Genomic DNA, 20406 nt, shown 5'->3' with positions numbered 1-20406 from the left:
ATTCTTGATGTCTTCTGATTCTATTAATTGAGGACTATCTCTTTCTTCTGATAATCCATCTTTCTTGTAGGGATGTCATGCTATGTTAACCATTTCCATAGCTCTCTAGGTCAAGTCCCCTTGGCTGCAACTTCAATCTTGCAATAAGTGCCTTCACTTTGTTTTGGTGGTTTAGTGCTGCCATAGAGTCCATATTATTTTAGAATTCTATAGTTCCAATTACTGTCAGAGTGCCCAATCTGTAAGGTGTTTCCTAGCATTGGGGCTAACCTACGAGGGAGAGCCACCTCTGAACTTTCCAACAATATTGGTGCTCTTCTCACCAGCACATTTCTTATTGCTTTGGTAAACGGAGTGTCCTTTGGGCCTCTGGCAGATCGTAGTCAACTGATGGGCTTTTCAGCTGTACCTAATATAGCGCTTTAGCCTGCCTCGTTCTGAGATTTGGTTTGCTTCTTCCTCTGTCACTGCATTTCAGACATTTCTACTTCACTTAACATGGGTCAATTTTTTTTGTTCAAGTTTTCAAAAGCCACACTAGTGTTATCATCATCTTCTAGGGTTCTTGATAATGTGTTAAATCCTCTGTTATAGGTGAGTGCTCCCACAATGCAAAATTATCTGATTCTAAGTTCTGCCCTTTTTCATTCTTCACCCTCAGGATCCAGTTCCCCCATACTTTCCCATTCCTGCTAGTACATATTGATTAGGTCCTGCAGTTAGTTCTTTTGAGATGTAGTTTTTTTTTCACTCTTAGCAGCCTCTTCACCTTCCCTGATCAGGCACATTGCTCTGCAAAGATTATTAGATCATTTGAGATACTACTGGGAAGAGTAGATGTAGTAAAACCCCAAAGTGAAGTCAAAACTATTTCTAGAGAGCAGACTCTTTTCTCCGTCTAAGGCATATATTACATGCTAATGTCACCTTGACATAAATTCATGAAGCAAGGAGGGGCACAATCTGAGTAATTCTGGGAAATTTTAAAGTCTCCTTCTCAGTTGTCTGGGAGCTGGTGCAGTGAAAGAGTCTATGTTTACACAAAAAGGAAGTGTAGATAATTCTACTGGCAGAAGAGCATTTTTCGCAATCAACAAGCTAAGCGTAAACAGTAAAGACAATTATTTCCTGTAATGTCACACCATCGGCAAGATTATACGTTTGGTGGCTTAACTGATTTGTCATTGGTAACTCTGTTAACATCAATCCTATCTTTCAAAAATATTTAAATTATTTTAACTAGTCTTTTTTTTTTCCAAAAAAAAAAAAAAAAACCCCTGCTTGGTGAATATTATTAGCATTAAAATGATAATTTTTATTGGTAAGGTTACGAGCTAATCAGAGGTGGAAATTAACTTTCATGGATCAGCATTATCATAATGATAGCTAGTTGCCTCACTAAGATAATACTTTCATAAAAGGAACCTTCCTGGTGTTGTAGGACAAAGATGTAAACCCAACAGGTAAAGGCTCATATATAATTTTGGCCTTATTGAATATAGCACTAACTATCTGAATAAAATATTTTTGTTCTAGAATCAGGATAGTCATAGCAATATGAAATATAAATATCATAGCTAAAGATAGTTAATGTAAATTACAGTGTAAATCAGTTGCGATTGTTCTAGGTGTCTGTCTCAATCCCACGGTCTTGGGTTAAGTTGTCTACTTCCACGAAGGCATCTGCTTCCGAAATGAAGATGTCGTGGAAGTTATGCCTTAGTTGTTTCATACAGCATGACACATTTGTGGTAAGAGTTGTTAAGTTGTACTGAGAATCTTGTGCCTTAAATTTTTGATGTTTTTCCCCGGAAGACTGAATGATCTATAGCTTGTAGCAGGAGCCTTCAGATAAATGAATGGAAAAAGCAAAACCTTTCTCAGGATGGTGGGGTTGATTGGCTTTGATTAATAATATATTGTGATTACCAACAATATTAGAATGGAGGAATTTAGAATACAGGGGGGTAATAAAATGTTAATCTATGAGCATAAATCCTTGATTCCCCTGGAACAGGAAGATATTATAGACAGTAAGGGCACTGAAAACTTTCAGTCTTTTATTAATGCTGTAAGAGATACTGTAATTAAATCCAAGAGATAAGCATTTAGATTTTTCAGAGATGATTCTAATAAAGTAACTACCTAGGTTCACCTAATTTGCAGCACTGTCAGAAATTATAAAGACATCGTTAATTATAATCCAATATAGATGAATATATATGTTTACATTTTGAAGATCTTAAATAGTTATAACAATTTTAAGACTAGTAAAATTTGTATGGGAAATTTAGATAACTTAGGTTTTCTTTTTTCTGAGACAGAGTCTTGCTCTGTCACCCAGTCTAGAGTGCAGTGGCGAGATCTCAGCTCACTGCAAACTCCACCTCCTGGGTTTATGCCATTCTCCTGCCTCAGCCTCCTGAGTAGCTGGGACTACAGGTGCCCGCCACCTCGCCTGGCTAGTTTTTTGTATTTTTTAGTAGAGACGGGGTTTCATCATGTTAGCCAGGATGGTCTCAATCTCCTGACCTCGTGATCCGCCCGTCTCGGCCTCCCAAAGTGCTGAGATTACAGGCTTGAGCCACCATGCCCAGCCAACTTAGGTTTTCTATGAGTAAATAAACCCTAGTTTTGCAAAATCTAGAATATTATGCTACAATTTTTTACAGTGTGAGAAAACTATGGAAAAGGCATATTATCAAACCAGCCTAATTCTCAAGGATTCACATTAGTCACATTACCAGGCACGGGCACACGTATCAGTGGAAAACTGGGCTGAATAATTTGTTCAAGGAAAAAGCCAATAATTTGTGTATGTATTAGGGAGTTGGCTTATGGTGGGTTTTGCTAGTTAAAAACTGAAGGCTACACTCTGGATAACAATCTGGACAAGACAGATGTAGTCCATAAGTCAGTAGATAGTTGGTTAAAACAAATGCCATTTTTTAATCAGCAAAAAAAGTTTTCAGTTAGGTTGGTGTGGGTCTGTACCTGGGTCATGTGAAGGTCTCAGTTGCTTATCTGCTTCCACTGGTGGAACGCCCAAACATCACAGTTGTTTGTCAATTTTGGAGGGTTGGAAGTGGTTACATTGAAACACCACAACCAGTCTGAGGTCTTCTAGCAAAGTGAAAATGGAAACGTTTTCTTGACACTAGTGTGTACCAAATCACTATGTTATTGCTATCCCATAGGATACCTTTATATGTGGTCCAACAGTTTCATTTTAAAATTTTCATTTTATTTTGCTAGAAATTTAACTTTGCCATTAGTTAAACTTAAGATAAACATTTTATAGATGAAATATAAAATATGTAAAAGTACTTTTTAAAAAAATCATAGGAAGTATTTGTGCAGAAATGTTTGGAGTTCTGTGTTTTAAGATAAATATTAATGAAAGCAAATTGAGTCCGTCTTATTTTATAATTCCCTGGGTTTGTCCCTTGTGATACTTTATGAGCCTTGGACATGCTAGTGGATATGGAGAGATTTATTTTGTTGTTTAAAGTTTTGGAGGGAGGAGGAATATCAACTCTTGTGTTGGATCAAATCAAATCAAATAGGGAATCAGCCTATGGTCAGAATATTCTCTCACCCCAAACAAAGTTAAATACAGAAATAATGAAATAAATTCAGCTTATTTTAAGTCAAGGCCTTTTTTTCTGGTTTCAGCCAAGGCTGTAAAACTGAGTGCCATTTGGTACCTGCCTTAGATGGCAGAAGTAGTCAGAAGGCAACAAAGTTTAGTACTCAATAAATCTGGTTTAAACTTTATTCCAAAGGTTAAGTTTGACTGAAAAATTCCAAAGAACAAAAAGAGACCTAATTCCTCAATGTTCTTGGTATTTTCAATTCTGAAGTCAGTTGGATCCAAAGCATCTGACCTCCCATCCCTATTTTCCTCTTTGACAGTGCTGAACTAAACAGCTCTTAAAAATCATAGAGTCAGTTGAAATTCAGTCAGGGCATCTGTCAGTACCATAATAGCAGATTTGGGCCAACATTTAAAAATGAGCAATTTGGAATCTGGTTCATTTTGGCATGCTGAGAGCCTGGCCAAAGTCTTCCCATAGCAGGTGGTTTAATGGGAACTTGGTTCGTGAAGGCTCTGATGTGCTTCTATTTATATCTCTGTGTTAGATGATAAGCCTGAAGCTATGGTTGCTGTGAGTCTGCCAGACAAGAATCTAAAACAAAGCACAGAGTTGATTACCACTGGGCTCATTGCCAAGGGTCCTGCCACAATACTGCATAAGTGTAGTGCCCAGTGCCCCAATTGTGATTGGCCTTATTGTTTGTTTCTGGTGTCGGTCTAGCTGTCAGTACCACAGTGGATTGTATCTGTTCTCTCCCAGAAACCAGACGGCTAATATTTAGTGGTGAGGTGGGGCTAGATACACTCACCCTGTATCGTTGAGTTGAGCATCACTTAGTCACATATTAGACACCAGAAAGCTTTCTCAGCGAGATGGTGGAAGAGGTTCCTGTTCATAGATCTTAGCAATAAAAGCACTCCTTAATTTTATATAAACACACATTAAATACATAAATAAGTAAAGTGTTATAAAGACTTTTAAATGCATGGCCTTATTTGATGCTTATAACCACTTAGTGTTATAGGAGAGGTTTCTATTATCATTCTCATTTTCACATGAAAGAGGAAGTTAGAAGAGTTAAGTGATTTGCCTAGGATCACTCAGCCAACGAGAAGATCCAAGAATGATTCTGAGCTTTGCCATCTCTCCTCAGCTTTTGTTTGATGCACAGCCATCTGATATCTAAGTGGAGACAATGGTGGCCTGGTGATTGCATTTAAGACTTATAATGATAAAATAATGATAAATTTTAAACCGTAACATTTAGCAGACCTCTAGTTGTGGCTACTACTGCTGTTGTGCCACAAATTCTAGTGTATTGATTTTTATCCATGCAGCATTTTAATATTGTGGACTTAAAAATGAACATTAGAATCCTACCGTCTTTGCAGTGTCTGTAGGGGTTAGTTTTTTTGACTGGAAGGATACTGTGAGGAAATATATTTTCAGGTGGCTTGGGCAAGGCTTATAATGTCTGGATAGCATGAAGTTGGTAATTAGATCATGATGGAATAGCAGCAAACTTTTTGGTTCAATTAATCAGAAAATATCATGGCATGCCTATGATGTTCAAAGAACTATGCCAAGTTGCTAAGAACTATACAAGGACTGACTGCCTTCAAAGAACTTACAGTTCCATTGGAGAGATAATACATGTGTACACAAAGTAACCAGCCACATAGGGAAGCTATTTATAATGGCAAGGGTAGGTACGAGGCAAGGCAAGCCTGTACGAGAAGAGATCACGGTGAGTTGAGGTGATTTTGGGAGACTCTTGTAGATTTTTTAGTGGAAGCCAAATTTAGATACTGTATATGAAATGGGGGTAAGTTTCTAGGGAAACTTATGGTATGTTGGGAATGAAGAAACAGCCATATATAAATAAATAGAACTATAAAAGAATAAAACATATTGTGGATATGAGTAGATCTGTCTCACTCTGGACAGGAATTTATAATACAAAGGAGTGGAAGATAGATGTCAGAAAATTGATGGGAAGATTATGGGTGGCCCTGAATACCTGCATGAAGAGCTTATTCTGCTAATCTGTAAGGAAAGAAGTGTCATTCAAATATTTTGAATGGGAGGCAGAAACTTAGAAAGCATCATTTTACCTGGTGGCAGTGTCCAGGATAGAGTGAGGAATAAAGGGAGAAACAGACTCTCAGTGGAGGGACAAGTTAGAAAATGGAGCAAAAATCTGGATGGGAGGTGACCATCAGCAGAGCTTGATACCAGGCTGGACAGAGGCCCTCGGGTCTCACCCCAGCTTCTGCGGCTGTCTTCTTTCTTCACACAGTAGCCACAAAGTGTCGCTGTAGCCTTTTTTTGCTTCCTGAAAAATGGCTTGGGGGATGATGAGGGGCTTTTCAAATGGCTGCAATGTGAAGTCATTTCTGCAGTTTTGGTGCTATCTTATTTCGTATTGAGCAGTTTAGCATCATCTTTGAAAAGACCTGCGCACCCAACGCTTTGGCCCTCTACACTCTGTATCCTCTTGTAAGTTGTTCTCTTTAGGCAGTTGCAACTCTCAGGTGTTGGGGACTGTAGGGGCTGTTGCTGGCCCTGTAGTAGTAAACACACGGACATCAAACTGCAGCACTTAAGTTCGTGTGTGTGTGTGTGTGTGTGTGTGTGTGTGTGTCAGAAGCACTTTTTTTTTTTTTTCTTGGGAAAAGATACTGTCATTGACAGAAGAAGAAATAGCAAGAGTCGTTATCTGGGAGGAGAGGAGCATATCAGGGGTCCTCAAGACCACCCCAGGTTCAGTGATTCACTAGGAGGACTCACAGGACTCAGTCTGTAGTGCTAACATCTATAGTTTATTACAACACAAGAATACAAAATAAAATCAACAAAGGGAAGGGCTCATGGCACAAAGTCTGGAGGAGGCCAGGCACAAGCTTCCAAGAGTTCTCTCCCAGGGGATGTGCCTAATTCCTCCAGCAATGTACTGTGAAACACATGTGGAAGGAATATTGGACTCAGTGTCCAGGGTTTTTATTGAGGCCTTTTTACATAAGCACCCTCTGCATTGCACATAATAAAATTCCGGACTTCCAGAAGGACAGAAGATATTCAGCATAAACTACAATTGTTTGCACAAAAAGTTTCTTTTCTTTTTTTAAAAAAATTTTAATCTAGAGACAAGGTCTTACTGTGTTGCCTAGGCCTGTCACAAACTCCTGGGCTCAAGCGATCTACCTACTTCAGCATCCCAAAGTGCTGGAATTACAGGTGTGAGCCACCATGCCCCGCCTGTGCAAACAGTTTAGGCCCAGTGAGACACTCTTAACTGTGCTGACAATTGGAGAAACCTTCCTGAAATCCAAGTTCCTAGATGCCAACCAAGGGCCAACCTTGCAAGCAGCTTTTCTTTACTTTTAAAAAACTTTTTATTTTATTATTATTATTTTTGAGATGGAGTCTTGCTCTGTCACCCAGGCGGGAGGGCAGTAGCACAATTTCGGCTCACTGCCACTTCCAACTCTTGGGTTCAAGCAATTCTCCTGACTCAGCCTTCTAAGTAGCTAGGATTACAGGCACCTGCCACCAAGCCCAGCTAACTTTTCTATTTTTAGTAGTGACGAGGTTTCCCCATGTTGGCCAGGTTGGTCTTGAACTCCTGACCTCAGGTGATCCACCTGCCTCAGCCTCCCAAAATGCTGGAATTACAGGCATGAGCCACCACACCCAGCTGCAAGCAGCCTTTCTAAGAAGTCTGATTTGCTATGTTAACTCTTTTCTGCACAGGGAGTGATAATACCACTTAGGTTTTTGAGAAGGAGGTATTGATGGATACAATTTTCAAAACCCAGGAGAGTCTGATCTTAAGGTCACATCTCTGGAAGTGGTACTTGAGGTTGGAGCAAAAGTAGTTAAACCAGTCCTGGTCGTCTGTCCACATACAGAAGACTGGAGAGGTAGAGGAGAATTGGGACGGTGTATTAGGAAATCAAGAGAGGAGAGAGGTTCAAAAGGAGGAAATGCTTGGTAGTATATAAAGTACTGCAGATGGGCAGGGATTATGGGCGCTGAAAAATGCCATTGGGACATCATTTAATAATGTTGTAATGGATTTTCAACTTAAAATTATCTGTACACATTAAGTCAGACTTATTTAGCCAGTGCCTTGAATAGCTTTCCTGCCTATCACATCTTTCTGTTTTCTTTGGATCACCTTACAAAAGCTCTGTTTTAACATTTTTTATTGTGACTTTGAATTTTTTGTTTGGGTTTAGATTTCACAGGCAGAGGGAAATGGATGAACTTTGGGAAGGCTAAAAAAATTCTTTGTGTAATACTACTTATTTCTCTCCGGCCATTATTTAGGGACAGCAGCAGCTGAAAATCACCTCTTCTTGATGGAAAAGTAATTCAGTTTGTTCCTTTAAGAGGATTGGGTTTACCATTTCATTGATTTCATCATTGCTTCCTGGTAAAGAATAAAAATTAAAAGCTGCTTGTTTTGAGTAGAGACATCTCAAGGGGCTTATGAAAGTGTCTGAATTTACTACTACACCCTTGGACTTCTCCAAGACCCTGAGTTCCAGTTATTGTCTCTGAAATTTCATTTTTTTTTTTCCTGGGTTCTCAAATGCTAAAGGTGTGTAGAGCCTCTAACATGAATGATTTTTGTTATACAGGACCATATGAACCAATAGTGGCTTTTCCTTTGGTTGTCATAAAAATATATCAGAACTCCATTTATTTTTTCAAAAAGCTCGTTTTGTGTGGCTGACTTTGAATAGGAGTGGGCTAGGAAATACCAGCACCTCCTTTCTCTCTCTCACTCGAAATGCTTCCGGAATAGAAAATCATCGCAGGCAGAAAGTGGAGAGTGTGGTGCTCAATGTGGCATTTGCAGTTCTACGTCCCTCCAGTGGTGGGTGACGGTTCTGGCCTTATTCACGTCATTGTACTTCAGGAGGGCAAATGTGTGCTGTAACTGAGTTGGTTTTAAATTCTCTGTCTCTTGTCCTAATATCCCAGGGCTTCCAGCAAAAGTTCTCCTTCCACAGTAAAGAGATTGTGGCTATCAGCTGTTCCTGGTGCAAGCAGGCGGTAAGTTTGGGATGAAATAAAGCAATGTGGGCTCATGTTTTGTCGGAATACACTTATGACATTATTTGAGTTCCTCCCTGGAAGTAGAAGGCATTCCTAATTTAATGTGTTGCTTTTCTCATATAGGATCCTTGGAGGAAGAAAGACAGATTGACACTGTAGAACAATAGCATAGATGAACTGGGATACACTAGAGAGATAAATTAACTTCTGTATTTTATATACATTGAAGCTTGGGGTCAAAGACTAGAAAATCCTCCCCTAATTCTAACACTGGGACTAGAATTGAGGACTTCGTACTCCACATTTTCCCCCCAGTGCCTCTATATTGTTGAGAACTCCTCCTATGATAGGAAGGTGCAACATTAGAAGCAAAGCAACGTATGACATACGAGGTCCCTTCAACACGGGTGGACACGAGTCCTGGCTCTTCTGGTTTTAATGTTTAAAGTGCATGACTTTTTATTTTGGGGCTAAGTGTGAGGATAAGAAGAGTGGTTCTTGTATGCTTTTTTAGGTTTGGATGTTGTCTGTATGCTCACTGAAATGTAGCTCTTTCTTACATTTTAACATATATATTCATTAGGATCTGATGGTAACGTCCCTGTTTACTTTTCTTCAATCTACCTTTTCCCCCACTTTATTTAGAGCCTAATTCCTCTGTCTGTACCAGATGCTACATTTTCTTATTTGTTTGTAACTGTGTACCTGTGTACCTGTTCTTTCTTTTACCAGATAACATATAGTCTAACCCAGGTGTTGGCAGACTACAGCTCATAGGCCAAGTCTGGCTGCCATCTATTTTTGTAAATAAAATTTCATTGGAATGCAGCCATGCCCAGTTATTTATATATTGTCTGTGGCTGATTTTTCATTTATGTATTGTCTATAGATACTTTTGTGCTACAATGGCAAAGCTGAGTAATTGCATCATAGGTGGATGGCCCCATAAGCCTAAAATATTTACTCCCTGTGCCTTTATAGAAAAAGTTTGCTGATGCCTGCTGTAATTTCTCAATGTCCCTATTCTTTTGAATAAGTTGGAATATATAACCCCTTCATTGCACGGGGGACCTGCAAAGGAAAGGCTGTGTTGTCTTGGTGAGGTTAAAAGTTTGCAGAAAACTCATGCCACTACACACATCATGCTAAACACAGGTCATGGGGCTGGAACAGACGTATTTAGTTGAAACATATGAAATTGACATATCGTGGGTCAAAACCATTTAAATTTTGGCAGTTCCATATAGTTCAAACTAATAATATCTCTAGCCCCTACATGTCAGAAGAACCTGCCGTCACTAGATAGAGACTCAGTGGTCTGGAAAGCTCAGTGTCACTGCATCACAATCCTGCGACATTTTTTATTCCTGGCATTTTCTTTCACTTTCAGTTAGTTGTTGCATAAATAATCATTGCACATCTGTTCAAGAATGTGTGCACAACTATAAGGCCATCCCAGATCTTGAATGAAACTCTTTACCAGCAAGGCAATATCTCCATTTGTGGTCCAGGGGTTCCCAGTGCTGCTATCTTTGCTCCTGGTTCTTCTGATCTGGTGAGACCCCACTGGTGGGGCCGCCTTCTGGGCGGCAGTGTGCTCAGATCGGCTGCATCTGCTCCTGCCCTGTGCAGCTACCAGGTCTATCCAGATTCAGTTAATTTGGAAACTCAATCTCACTTTACAATGAACGTGTACTCTTTCTATTAATCTGTAGTCAAACCGAATCACTACAAAGGACAACTTTCACCTGACTATTGTGGTAGAGCTTTGGTCAGTTCCACATCTCTTTGAATTTCCCAGTTTCCCACATTGTAGAGGGCGATTTTCGTAGGGACGATAGACACAAAAGATTTGAACACAAATTACAGTGGTGATATGTTTTCACAGTCCAGGTGAACGCCTTCTAGGATATTTGATGTCAGACAAGCAAATAAATATGTGACCCTTTATGGTACAGGAGAAAGAATATGGGGTTTGGGACCTGGATTTCCAGGGATGCGGTTTTGTTTCCATCATTTAAAAACTATGCAATCTTGGATGTACCTCTGAGTCTCTAGATTGGAGATTACTCAAGTATTCATTGAGGGACTTGACATAGGCAGTCTCTGTGATCCCTAACATTTTAGAAATGCAGTGGTCATACATTTGAGGGTTTATTTGAATTGCCAAGAAGAAAAAGCAATTTTTAAAGAAGGTATTCAAATGTTAATAATATTTCTCTGGTATATTTGTTTGCAGATCATAAATAACTGGTGGCAGACAGAATTATTAATTATTTTATCAGTATTTTATACACAACTGCTTGATTAATAATTAGCCACAGGATCATAGCAGATCTTGAAGACATGAAGACATGAAAACAAAAACCTCTCTAATGTTATGTAATGTAATTAGAGTGACCATATTTGCCAGATTTTTTTGGAGACGGTCCTAATTTGTATTTGTGCTTTCAGCATAATTATTATCAGTGATACTTTTTACTTTTAACATTGTTGCAGTTAAAATGCTAAATTATGTAGTTAGGTGAAGTGTAATCTAAGAAGAAACTGAGGTTAAATTTTTAAAATCACTATGATTAAAATTTAAGGCCTATAATTATTGCATAATGTTGATTTTAGTTTTCTTTTTCAGAAAAATAAATGTTACTACACACCACTATCACATTATAGTCACACAAAAGATGGTTGAAAACTTGACTGGCCTAAGGTCACCAGTCTGAGTGTCACTGTTGGGGTATAGAATTAAGACCCTTATACTGTGGTATTGTTTCGATCATTAGCCTACATTTACTTCCTTTCAAAAGCAAAAATCACTTTAGACTTACCAAGAGTAATAGGGTCATTGTATATTTTTTAGCAGTCCCAGACAAACCCAACAGAAACGATCTCTTTGTACTTTGTTACTTCTGGGATTTTCATCTTTGTAGAACAGACATCATGCTTCTTTCCTGCCCTCTCTAAACTGGAAAGACAACCTGGGAGGGTTTATATCTATGATAGGGAAAGGAAAGGCAGGTGGTAGGCATTGCCTTTCTGTCTGTTCATTTCCTTCTCAACGTTATTTTAAATCAACCAAGTCCATGGCCAGTGCAGGTCAAGGGAAGTGTGTGTGAAAATTTTGTGCAAAATCAGGATTAGTAGAACCCTCCAAGACTCTAAAACTTTTATGTAAATATTCCATGCAACAATTAGAAAGTTTTAGCAGGCTTCATCCTGCTAGACTGATTTCTTGTCATCAATGTTATAAGTTTGTAAACCGGAATAAATTTGAAATCTGGTTTCTAAGCTCCTGGGGCTGGCTGGGCCGTGATGAGGAAAGCATGTCCTCAGTGTGTGTCTGTGTGTGCATGTGTGCATGCATATGTATTTTTGTGCATGTAATGAGTGTGTGTGTGTGTGCGTGTACATATTTATCCCTTCTTGCTGCAGCATTACTCTTTGACTAGAATTGTTTACTGGCCTATTTTTCTCTTTAGTTTCACAATAAGGTGACCTGCTTCATGCTGCATCACATTGAAGAACCCTGCTCCCTGGGGGCTCATGCTGCTGTTATTGTCCCACCCACTTGGATCATTAAGGTGAAGAAACCTCAGGTAACTGCCAGGACTCTGGTGCTGCTGGGCCAGTGCAGAGAAAAATGAACTGCTGCTTCGTGCTTTTCTCCCCAGACTAGTCTTTGGGTTCCTATGACCTTTGTTCACTCATCCCTAAGGCCCTGTGCTTAGCTTCCACAGTTCATCCCATTAGCCCATCTCTTTCCCCGTGTTGGGCTCTCTCATGGAATCAACCTCCGCATCCTAATGAATTCAAAGTTCTAGAGCAGGAATGTTGCCTCCTCATTCATGTGCTAATGATGTTCTCTTTGATAGGTGCTCTTCCAAGTTTCACTGAGTACTAGTGGTGGGTACAGCTGATGCTTATACAACTCTGTTCTCTTCCAGCCTGGGCATCCCCAGAGGGTCAATGTGAGGGCAAACTGTGCAGGCTTCATGGTTTGGTTAATATTCCTGCCACTTCCAACCTGGAAGGCAGACTATGAGTCATGACCTTCCTGAATACACAGGCCTGCTTAGAGCATGACATTTTTTTTTTTCTTAAGGCAAAGTAGAATTTATTCTCTTAATATCTAATCTCATTCTGTGTTCTCCCCAGTGCACTTCCTGTCCTTGTGAGTCTCCACCTCAGTATTCAGGGAAAACTTAGTGGTTTCTTGACAAGGTCATAATCTTTGAAATAAAATGTTTCTGCCTTTGTACTATACATCTTTGACAGTTAGCTTCAAGTTATGGAATGGCAGATTTTTAATGCTATGGGAAGAAAGACTGTACCTCCCTTAGGGTGCAGGTACTTTAGGAAGTCTCATCAAATGCAATACCTTTAAATGATACGGTAGCCCTACTTCCCGTGGTCTCCAGACTCATCACGTAATTCATTCTTGTTGACTCAGGTTTATTTAAAAACTGGTGGATCTGGGATACTGTTTTGCTTTGTATATTTTATATAAAGTTTAGACTCTGTTGATGAGTAATGTTTAGGAATAAAATTATAGTCTGTGGAAGTCCTTGGGATATTTATTTCCAGAGGCAAGTATAGTATCTACATATTAAAAAATGAGGAGCCTAGTGCTTCATTTTATATTTTAGAACCAAATGCCAAGATATGTTAAATGAGTTGCCCAAGGTGATAAAACAAATTAAATATAGTATTGCTATTTGAAATTCAAGTGTACTAAATTCCAGTTTTTATTTTTAAATCTCTTTAACATTTCTTCTTTTAAATTTTTTTCTAAAATTTGGTAATCTCTCCAAGTCTTTACATTAAACATTCATTCAGTGAAATCCACATCCTTCCATTGAAAACCTCGATTGTATCAGGAAGGCTAGTTTAATAGGCATTGTGATAAAATACATGATCCTTACTGTTGAGAATCTTGTTTTGAAGGGGAAACTTCATGAAGAAGATGGATTTTGTTCTGCTTTGTAAAAATGGGTGAGATTTAGGTCTGTGGAGTAGAGAGTGAGTAGCAGGCAGGAGAATGGCACACAGGCACAAGTACTGTGTCCAAAATTATATCTGTGGAACTGTGAGTCTAGTTTGACCAAAGTGCAGGGTTTATGCAGAGGGCGTGTGGGAGATGAACACACAATTGCTCAGGCCTGACTGTGGAGGGATTTTTTTTTTTTTTTTTTTTTTAAATAACCGTGAACTTTATCCTGAAGTAGCAGAGTTCCTTTTAAGCGAGGAGTGATAGAGTAAGGTGTGTGTGTATATATATATATATATACACATACACACACACATATATAGTATTTTAGAAAGAAACAAGTAGCAAGAGTGTGTAGAATAGCCTAGTGGTGTGGGAATTTGGAAGTCCGCAGACACACCAGTTAGGAAAATCAGGAGATAATACCAGTTTGTAGGGAAATTGCAAAGTTTACTTTTCTAAACCTTAGGAAACCCTTTTTTTATGGAAATTTTCAAGCAAATGAAGAGAGAGAAAGATTATAATGAATCCTCTAGCCATAAACTTTTCTGCCATTCTTTTTCATCTGTCTCCTGCCACGTCATGTTTTCATTTTATCAATTACCTTTTGCTTTTGGGATTCACATGCAGCTGTGAGAGGCAATACAGAGGAATCACTTGTACCCTTCCAAAATTTCCCTTCATGGTAACATCTTGCAGGATTATAGTACAAAATCACAACCAGGATATTGACCTTGATTCAGTCAAGATACAGAACATTCTGTCCCCACAAGGATCCCTGGTGGTCCCTTGTCAAGAGCCATATCATCCATTTCCTTCTGGCCTCACCTCATCTACCCCAGCTTCCTGGAAGTGGAAGTCCCCTCCTTTTTCTTTAACTAGAGTATTTTAAAACAAATCTTATACAGCATACCGCTTAGTCTGTGAACACTTCATTATGCTTCTGTAAAAGATAGCACTAAGAAAAACCCCAAATGCCATTGTCTCAGTCATGTTAATAATCCCTTAAAGTTTTTTCCTACTGTCTAAAATATATCTTTTTTTACTGCTTTTCAAGTCAAGATCCAAAGTTCACAACTGCCTTTTGTTGACATAGTTCTTAAGTCTCCCTTAATTTAGAACAATACCCCTTCTGATTTCTCAGGCCACTTACTCGTTGATGAAATTGGGTTACTTTACCCATAGGATTTCCCATATTTTGATTTTGTCTGATTCTTACCACGTTTCCAAATTATTTCTCTTATTGCCCATATTTCTTGTAAACTAATATTTAGACACAAAGACTCAATTATATTTAGGTGTTTTTTTTTTGGTAAAAGGGATACACTGGCAGTGCTGTGTATTTCTATCATATTGCCATCACAGGAAGAGGATATCAGCCATTTCACTCTCAGTGACGCTAAGATCAAGCAGTGGGTTCAGGAACTGTCATCCTAATCCGTCTATCATAAAGTTCACCATCAGCTTGCCATCCATTGTTATCTATCAAAGATTTTTGCCAAAGTCTATTATTGCATTAGGGGTTGCCAAGGAGTCGTTTTCCAATTTTCACTCTTTTTAGCTATGATTTTTAGAAAAGAGACCTTTCCTTCATCCTAACAAGTACATGACAAATGTTTGAGTATTTGCCTTTATTTGTAAGTTTTCAGAATAATGAGTTGACGCCTTAGCAACCCTTATAGGATGTAGTAGTGGTTGTTTTTTTGGAGAGTATCATTGTGAAATTACTTAATGATGTTTTTATGTATTATGTGTTTTTCAATACGATGTCATCATTCTTCTTCTTATGTTCATGTTGTTTCACCTCCAACCAGTTGGCACCTCTTCCACGTGGAATCTGTCTCCATTCGTTATGAGCCATGAGGTTTTGAGAGCTTCCTTGGTTTTAGGAACAATACCATGTCCCAGGATCATTTAATGCTTTTCCTGTCCATACCTGGAATCAGCCTTTCTCTAGAGTCTTGGTTACTTTTAATGGGATATGGGATTTACAGCTCATAGTCTGGATGCAAAGTCCAAATTCATTATTCAACATGTACCTTTTTATTGCCATCTATGATTCAGGACAATGTAATAATAATAATAGTAAGAAGAGCTAAGATTTATATGTGTTGGGAAAATTTCCAGTATTTTACATTCAGTGTCTTATTTTATCATCAGAGTACCCTAGAGAAGGTATCCTGTTATTCTCATTCTGTATCTGAGGACTGTGAGGCACAGAGAAGTCAAGTAAATTACCCAGGGTCATACAGTTATTAAATAGTTTGAGATGGGACTGGGACCCAGGAATTTTGATTCCGAAAACAAGCTCTTATTGGTATGCCACACTGCCTCACTGTCTTTCTGTAGCCAGCTTGCTGAATCAGATGTTTTACAATTTTAGTAGCCTTTCCATCAAGTAAGTTAACCAATGAACCATAGTGTATTTAAAAGCTGGTGTATAGTGAGCTTGTGGGGACAATGCAGCAGTGGTTAAGAGCTTTCCGACTTTTGAGCCAATACTACCTGGACCCATAATAACCTTGCTGTAGCCACTTAACTAATTTATGTAATACTGAATAATTAAACTCTTCTGTTGAAACTCTTCTGACACCAATGGTAAATTCTATAGACATAAAAAACCATGAGGAAGAAAACAAGGAGAAAAGTCATTGTGTCTGTGACCTGTTCATAGATGACAGTAAAAACTCTAGTTTATGGTATGTAGATCATGGGTGGCAAGTTTTTTTTTTTTTTTGGAATGAAGTTTCACTCTTGTTGCCAGGCTGGAGCGCAGTGGCACGATCTCGGCTCACTGCAACCTCTGCCTCCCGGGTTCAAGCAATTCTCCTGCCTCAGCCTCCTGAGTAGCTGGGATTACAGGTGCCTACCACCATGCCTGGCTAATTTTTGTATATTTAGTAGAGACGGGGTTTCATCATGTTGACCAGGCTGGTCTTGAACTTCTGACCTCAGGTGATCCAACCACCTCGGCCTCCCAAAGTGCTGGGATTACAGGCGTGAGCCACCACACCCAGTCAATGGGTGGCAAGCTTTTAGCCATGACTTGGAGGTAGATATATTAGAGAATTCATTTAAGACATTGGGAAGTGACTAACAAATGGAAAATTTGGAAGGTAGGTGGAGAACAGCAGAGTAAAATGTTTTTCCAGATTTGAGTATTTACATATGTATGTATATGTTTCTATGTTCTGTCATACTGCTTCAAAATAAATAATAGAGATGTTCTTAATTGAATTCAGTAAATGTTTATTTAACTACATTCAGAGATGCTGTTGTATGCAGTAGAAGGTCCAAAGATGAATCGGACGTGATCCATTTCCACAAAGAGTATACTCAATAGTGGGGAACATAGCTAGAACTATCTAAGTCACTGGGCAGAGTGTTTGTGGATTTTGAAAGAGGAATTCAGCCATGTGTAAATCCTTATTAAAAGAGTGCCTCCTACTGTCTCGGAAGATTTACTTTTTGGTCAGTATGCATCTTTGGGAGAAACACACATAGGATGGTGAGAGGAAGGGGCCAGACAGGTTGCTTGAATCAGCTATGGTCAGCATCCAAGGTGGTCTAGCTATCCAAGGTGGAGAGCGGTCAGTGCTACCTAAGATGTATAAACACAGTGTGAATATGAAGCAGTATGGACCATTTTCGGTCATGGGGATCAGGGTAGGCTAAATGGAAAATATGCCATTTGTGGTTAGCCTTAAAGGATGTAGGCAGTGTCAGTGAAACAAGGGCTGAGAAGGACAGTAGGAGTTGATAGAACTTCCTGAGAACAGTTAAGATGGATCTTTAAATAAAGTTAGCTTTATTTGGGATATTTGTGTCTAAACAAATGACTCTAGAGAGGAGGAGTAAAGGAAATCTATTTGAGTGTATTATGGCCAGGAGACATGGTTTATAAAGAGTTGGAATTAAACTGCATATTTCATTTTTATTCCACGAGCAACTGTGGAATTGGCAGCTGTGTGAAACCTTGATGCTAAAGGAGTGAGGGTTGCTTGGGTGATTTGCTGGGTTTCATCACCTCATTATTTAGAGAGATGAAGAAGTTATTTTGTAGAAATAAAAAGATAATGGAAGATAGATTATTTTAAATAATTCAAATGAAAACCCAGAATTTAAGAATCAAACCTGAATCTGTTGATATATTTGAAGTCCAAGTTATATTTAAAGTTACAAATGTCAATGTTTCTCTTTCGGACTGAAAATATCACTAGGCAATATTTTGATTGGACAGGCAGATTAAAGATGTTCAAATACCTGTGCATATACTGGAAGCTGATGGATTGAGACTTATGTGAATTTTCTGTAGGGTCAAGTTGTAGAAGACCACAGTTGAGAAAGTGTTCACAGAACTTATGTGTCATGAGATGATACTATTGGAAAAACATTGTGCACTTGATCCCCTAAATTTTCCAGACTGTCCCTTTCTTGTAACTTTCTCATGAATCTCACTGGACTTCTATCTTCTAAAAAGAATATAAAATGGATCCTCCATGCTCTTTCCTTAATATAGCCTGTTGTGACTTCATAATACTGAGTGGGAACAAGCTGGTTTCTTTGAAAGAATGATAGGGTTCAATCTTTTATTGTTTAGTTTGTAGTAACGTAAGCAATACATAAATATGCTCCCTGTAAAAATTAAACATTTCAGATAAGAGAGTCTCCTTTCACCAGCATTTACAATGATAAGCATTTCCCCTGTCTCTTCCTATGATATATGCAGAGTTTTTACTATGCATTTGCGTGCATGGAAATGCACCCACAGAAGAAATACAGAACCACTTTGAGTGTAAGGATGTGTGTTTTTAATAAATCATTCTTCACACAATGTTTTCAAACTTGCCTTTCTTAGTAAAAAAAAGATTCTTGGGAAAAGTCTATATTACTATATGTAGACTTAACTCATTTTTTAAATTGCTGTATATATCCTATGCTATGGATATATCCCAGTTTATTGATCCCTCTGCCTACTGGTGGATATTTATATTGTTTCTAATGTTCTACTTATCAACAATGCTGCATTCATTTCTTCCTAGCCCTGTATGAGCTTTCTTCATAATAGTCTCCCTTTTGTTGTTTATCTCTTCTGGTTAGATAATCTTCTTAAAATACTGGGAAACCATGAAATGTAATAGCTAATTTTGTGCAAGGACCAATAATATCCTGTAAATTAGCCTCAAAATTGCCCAAACCATTTCCTTTGGTGAATTCTAAAGCTTCATTAGTACTTGTGATTTAGTCAAATAGGCCTGGCTGGAGCTGTTCCCACTCTGTCTGTAACTTTTGGAATGAGTTTTCTTTATCCTTCTGCCTGCCCATCCTCAGAGCAGCCTTTGTTCCCTGCAGTGGGAGCACAGCAAAGTAAGAATGTGCTTTCATAGACTAAGTCCATTACTCTCTCTCCTACTGTCTACCAGAGTTTTGTTCAGGATATGATGGGGGGAAGACTTTATTTGGGATGACACAGAAGAGAGAACAGATCTCTTCTCTTGAGATCTGTTATTATAACCAGTCATTTGTGATCTTATAACCTGGAAAAATCCTGGAAGACTAGTAAGAGGTAGTTAAGTTTCAGTCACAGTTGAGTGATTTACCCATAAGTATTTCTTAATAGCCCAGCAAGGAGTCATAAGTAAGATCAGGATTTTGTTGATAGGATTATTTCTGTGCAAGGTAAAATTATCCTGGTATGAAGTACAGGAAAACAAAAAGCCTTTTTCTTTAGGTCTTTAACAAAAGAGCAGGCACAGAATGTCTAGGGGGTGGCTACTGTTGGAATCAGAAGAATGCAAAAATCCAAATGAGGGTACAGCATTTCACTGTGTTTTTAGTGTTGATCTTGCAAAGCGCATGCCTTGTATCACCAAGTTAGCTACCCTTGATATAATAGAGATGCTTTGTTTTGGAACATAGGACAAGTGTTAAAGGTTTCTTGCATATATCACTAACAATTCTACACAGTAACTTATTGACGTAATTTTGACATTCTCGAAAAGTGTGCTCTTTTGTTTAACTCTCTCAACAATACTGACCCAGGCAGGATAAGCAATCCTATAGATTATCGAGAGTAGGTGATTTATTTCATCATGGTCAAAACGTATACAAAATCTGTCTTCACACCCATCTGTTCCTAGAGATAGAGATAGATACATATTTATACAAAATAGAGATATGTATTTATACAAAAATAGAAGGGAACCATGGGATTTTGAGGTGTGCTGTGAAATTCCTACTATTTATCTTTTGTGTTTGACTATCCTTAGGGCTATAAGCTTACTCAGAGCTCACATAGATGCGCCCAGGTACTGTAAGTCAACCACTGTGCTTGGTCTCTGCCCTGTTCTTGTTCTGTGAAGTGAAGAAGGCCTCAAATGCATTTGGTTTGGTGAGGCTAGAAGCACTTGTATTTGCTATCTCTGTGTTTAAAAAAACAAAAAACAAAAAACAAAAAACCAAAAAAAAAAAAACCCATTTTGTGTGTCTGTTCCCTATAAGAATTGAGTTCTTTGCCTGCTCTGTTTTCAGACATCAAGCCTTACTTTAATGTGTTTTTCTAACTCTGCGCTCCCCATACATACTTGATCATCAAAATCACCTGAAAATACTGTGAGTTCTATGATCAGACAAGTTTAAGAAACAATCTTAGCCTGATGTGTTAGATCTGTCTCTTGGAGTTTAATTGCTGAGTCCTGTCAAGGACCCAGGTCCATAGCATGTTCCTGCAAGCACTTGGTGTCTGGCATTGCTCTT

At 38.6% G+C, this 20406-nt stretch overlaps 1 protein-coding gene across 2 annotated transcripts in view; it reads left to right on the top strand.

Annotated features, from left to right (window-relative positions):
* The window catches only part of DGKI (diacylglycerol kinase iota), a 467928-nt gene that overhangs the window by 214990 nt on the left and 232532 nt on the right, over positions 1 to 20406 (top strand). For both annotated transcript variants that reach the window (XM_007983056.3, XM_073009376.1), the window contains exons 7-8: positions 8592 to 8663; positions 12143 to 12259. In XM_007983056.3, coding sequence (XP_007981247.3) covers positions 8592 to 8663; positions 12143 to 12259 — 189 coding nt within the window. The remainder of the gene's footprint in view (positions 1 to 8591; positions 8664 to 12142; positions 12260 to 20406) is intronic.

This window comes from Chlorocebus sabaeus, chromosome 21, assembly GCF_047675955.1.
Source record: "Chlorocebus sabaeus isolate Y175 chromosome 21, mChlSab1.0.hap1, whole genome shotgun sequence".
NCBI lineage: Eukaryota > Metazoa > Chordata > Mammalia > Primates > Cercopithecidae > Chlorocebus > Chlorocebus sabaeus.
This window is presented reverse-complemented; position numbering and strand designations above follow the sequence as displayed.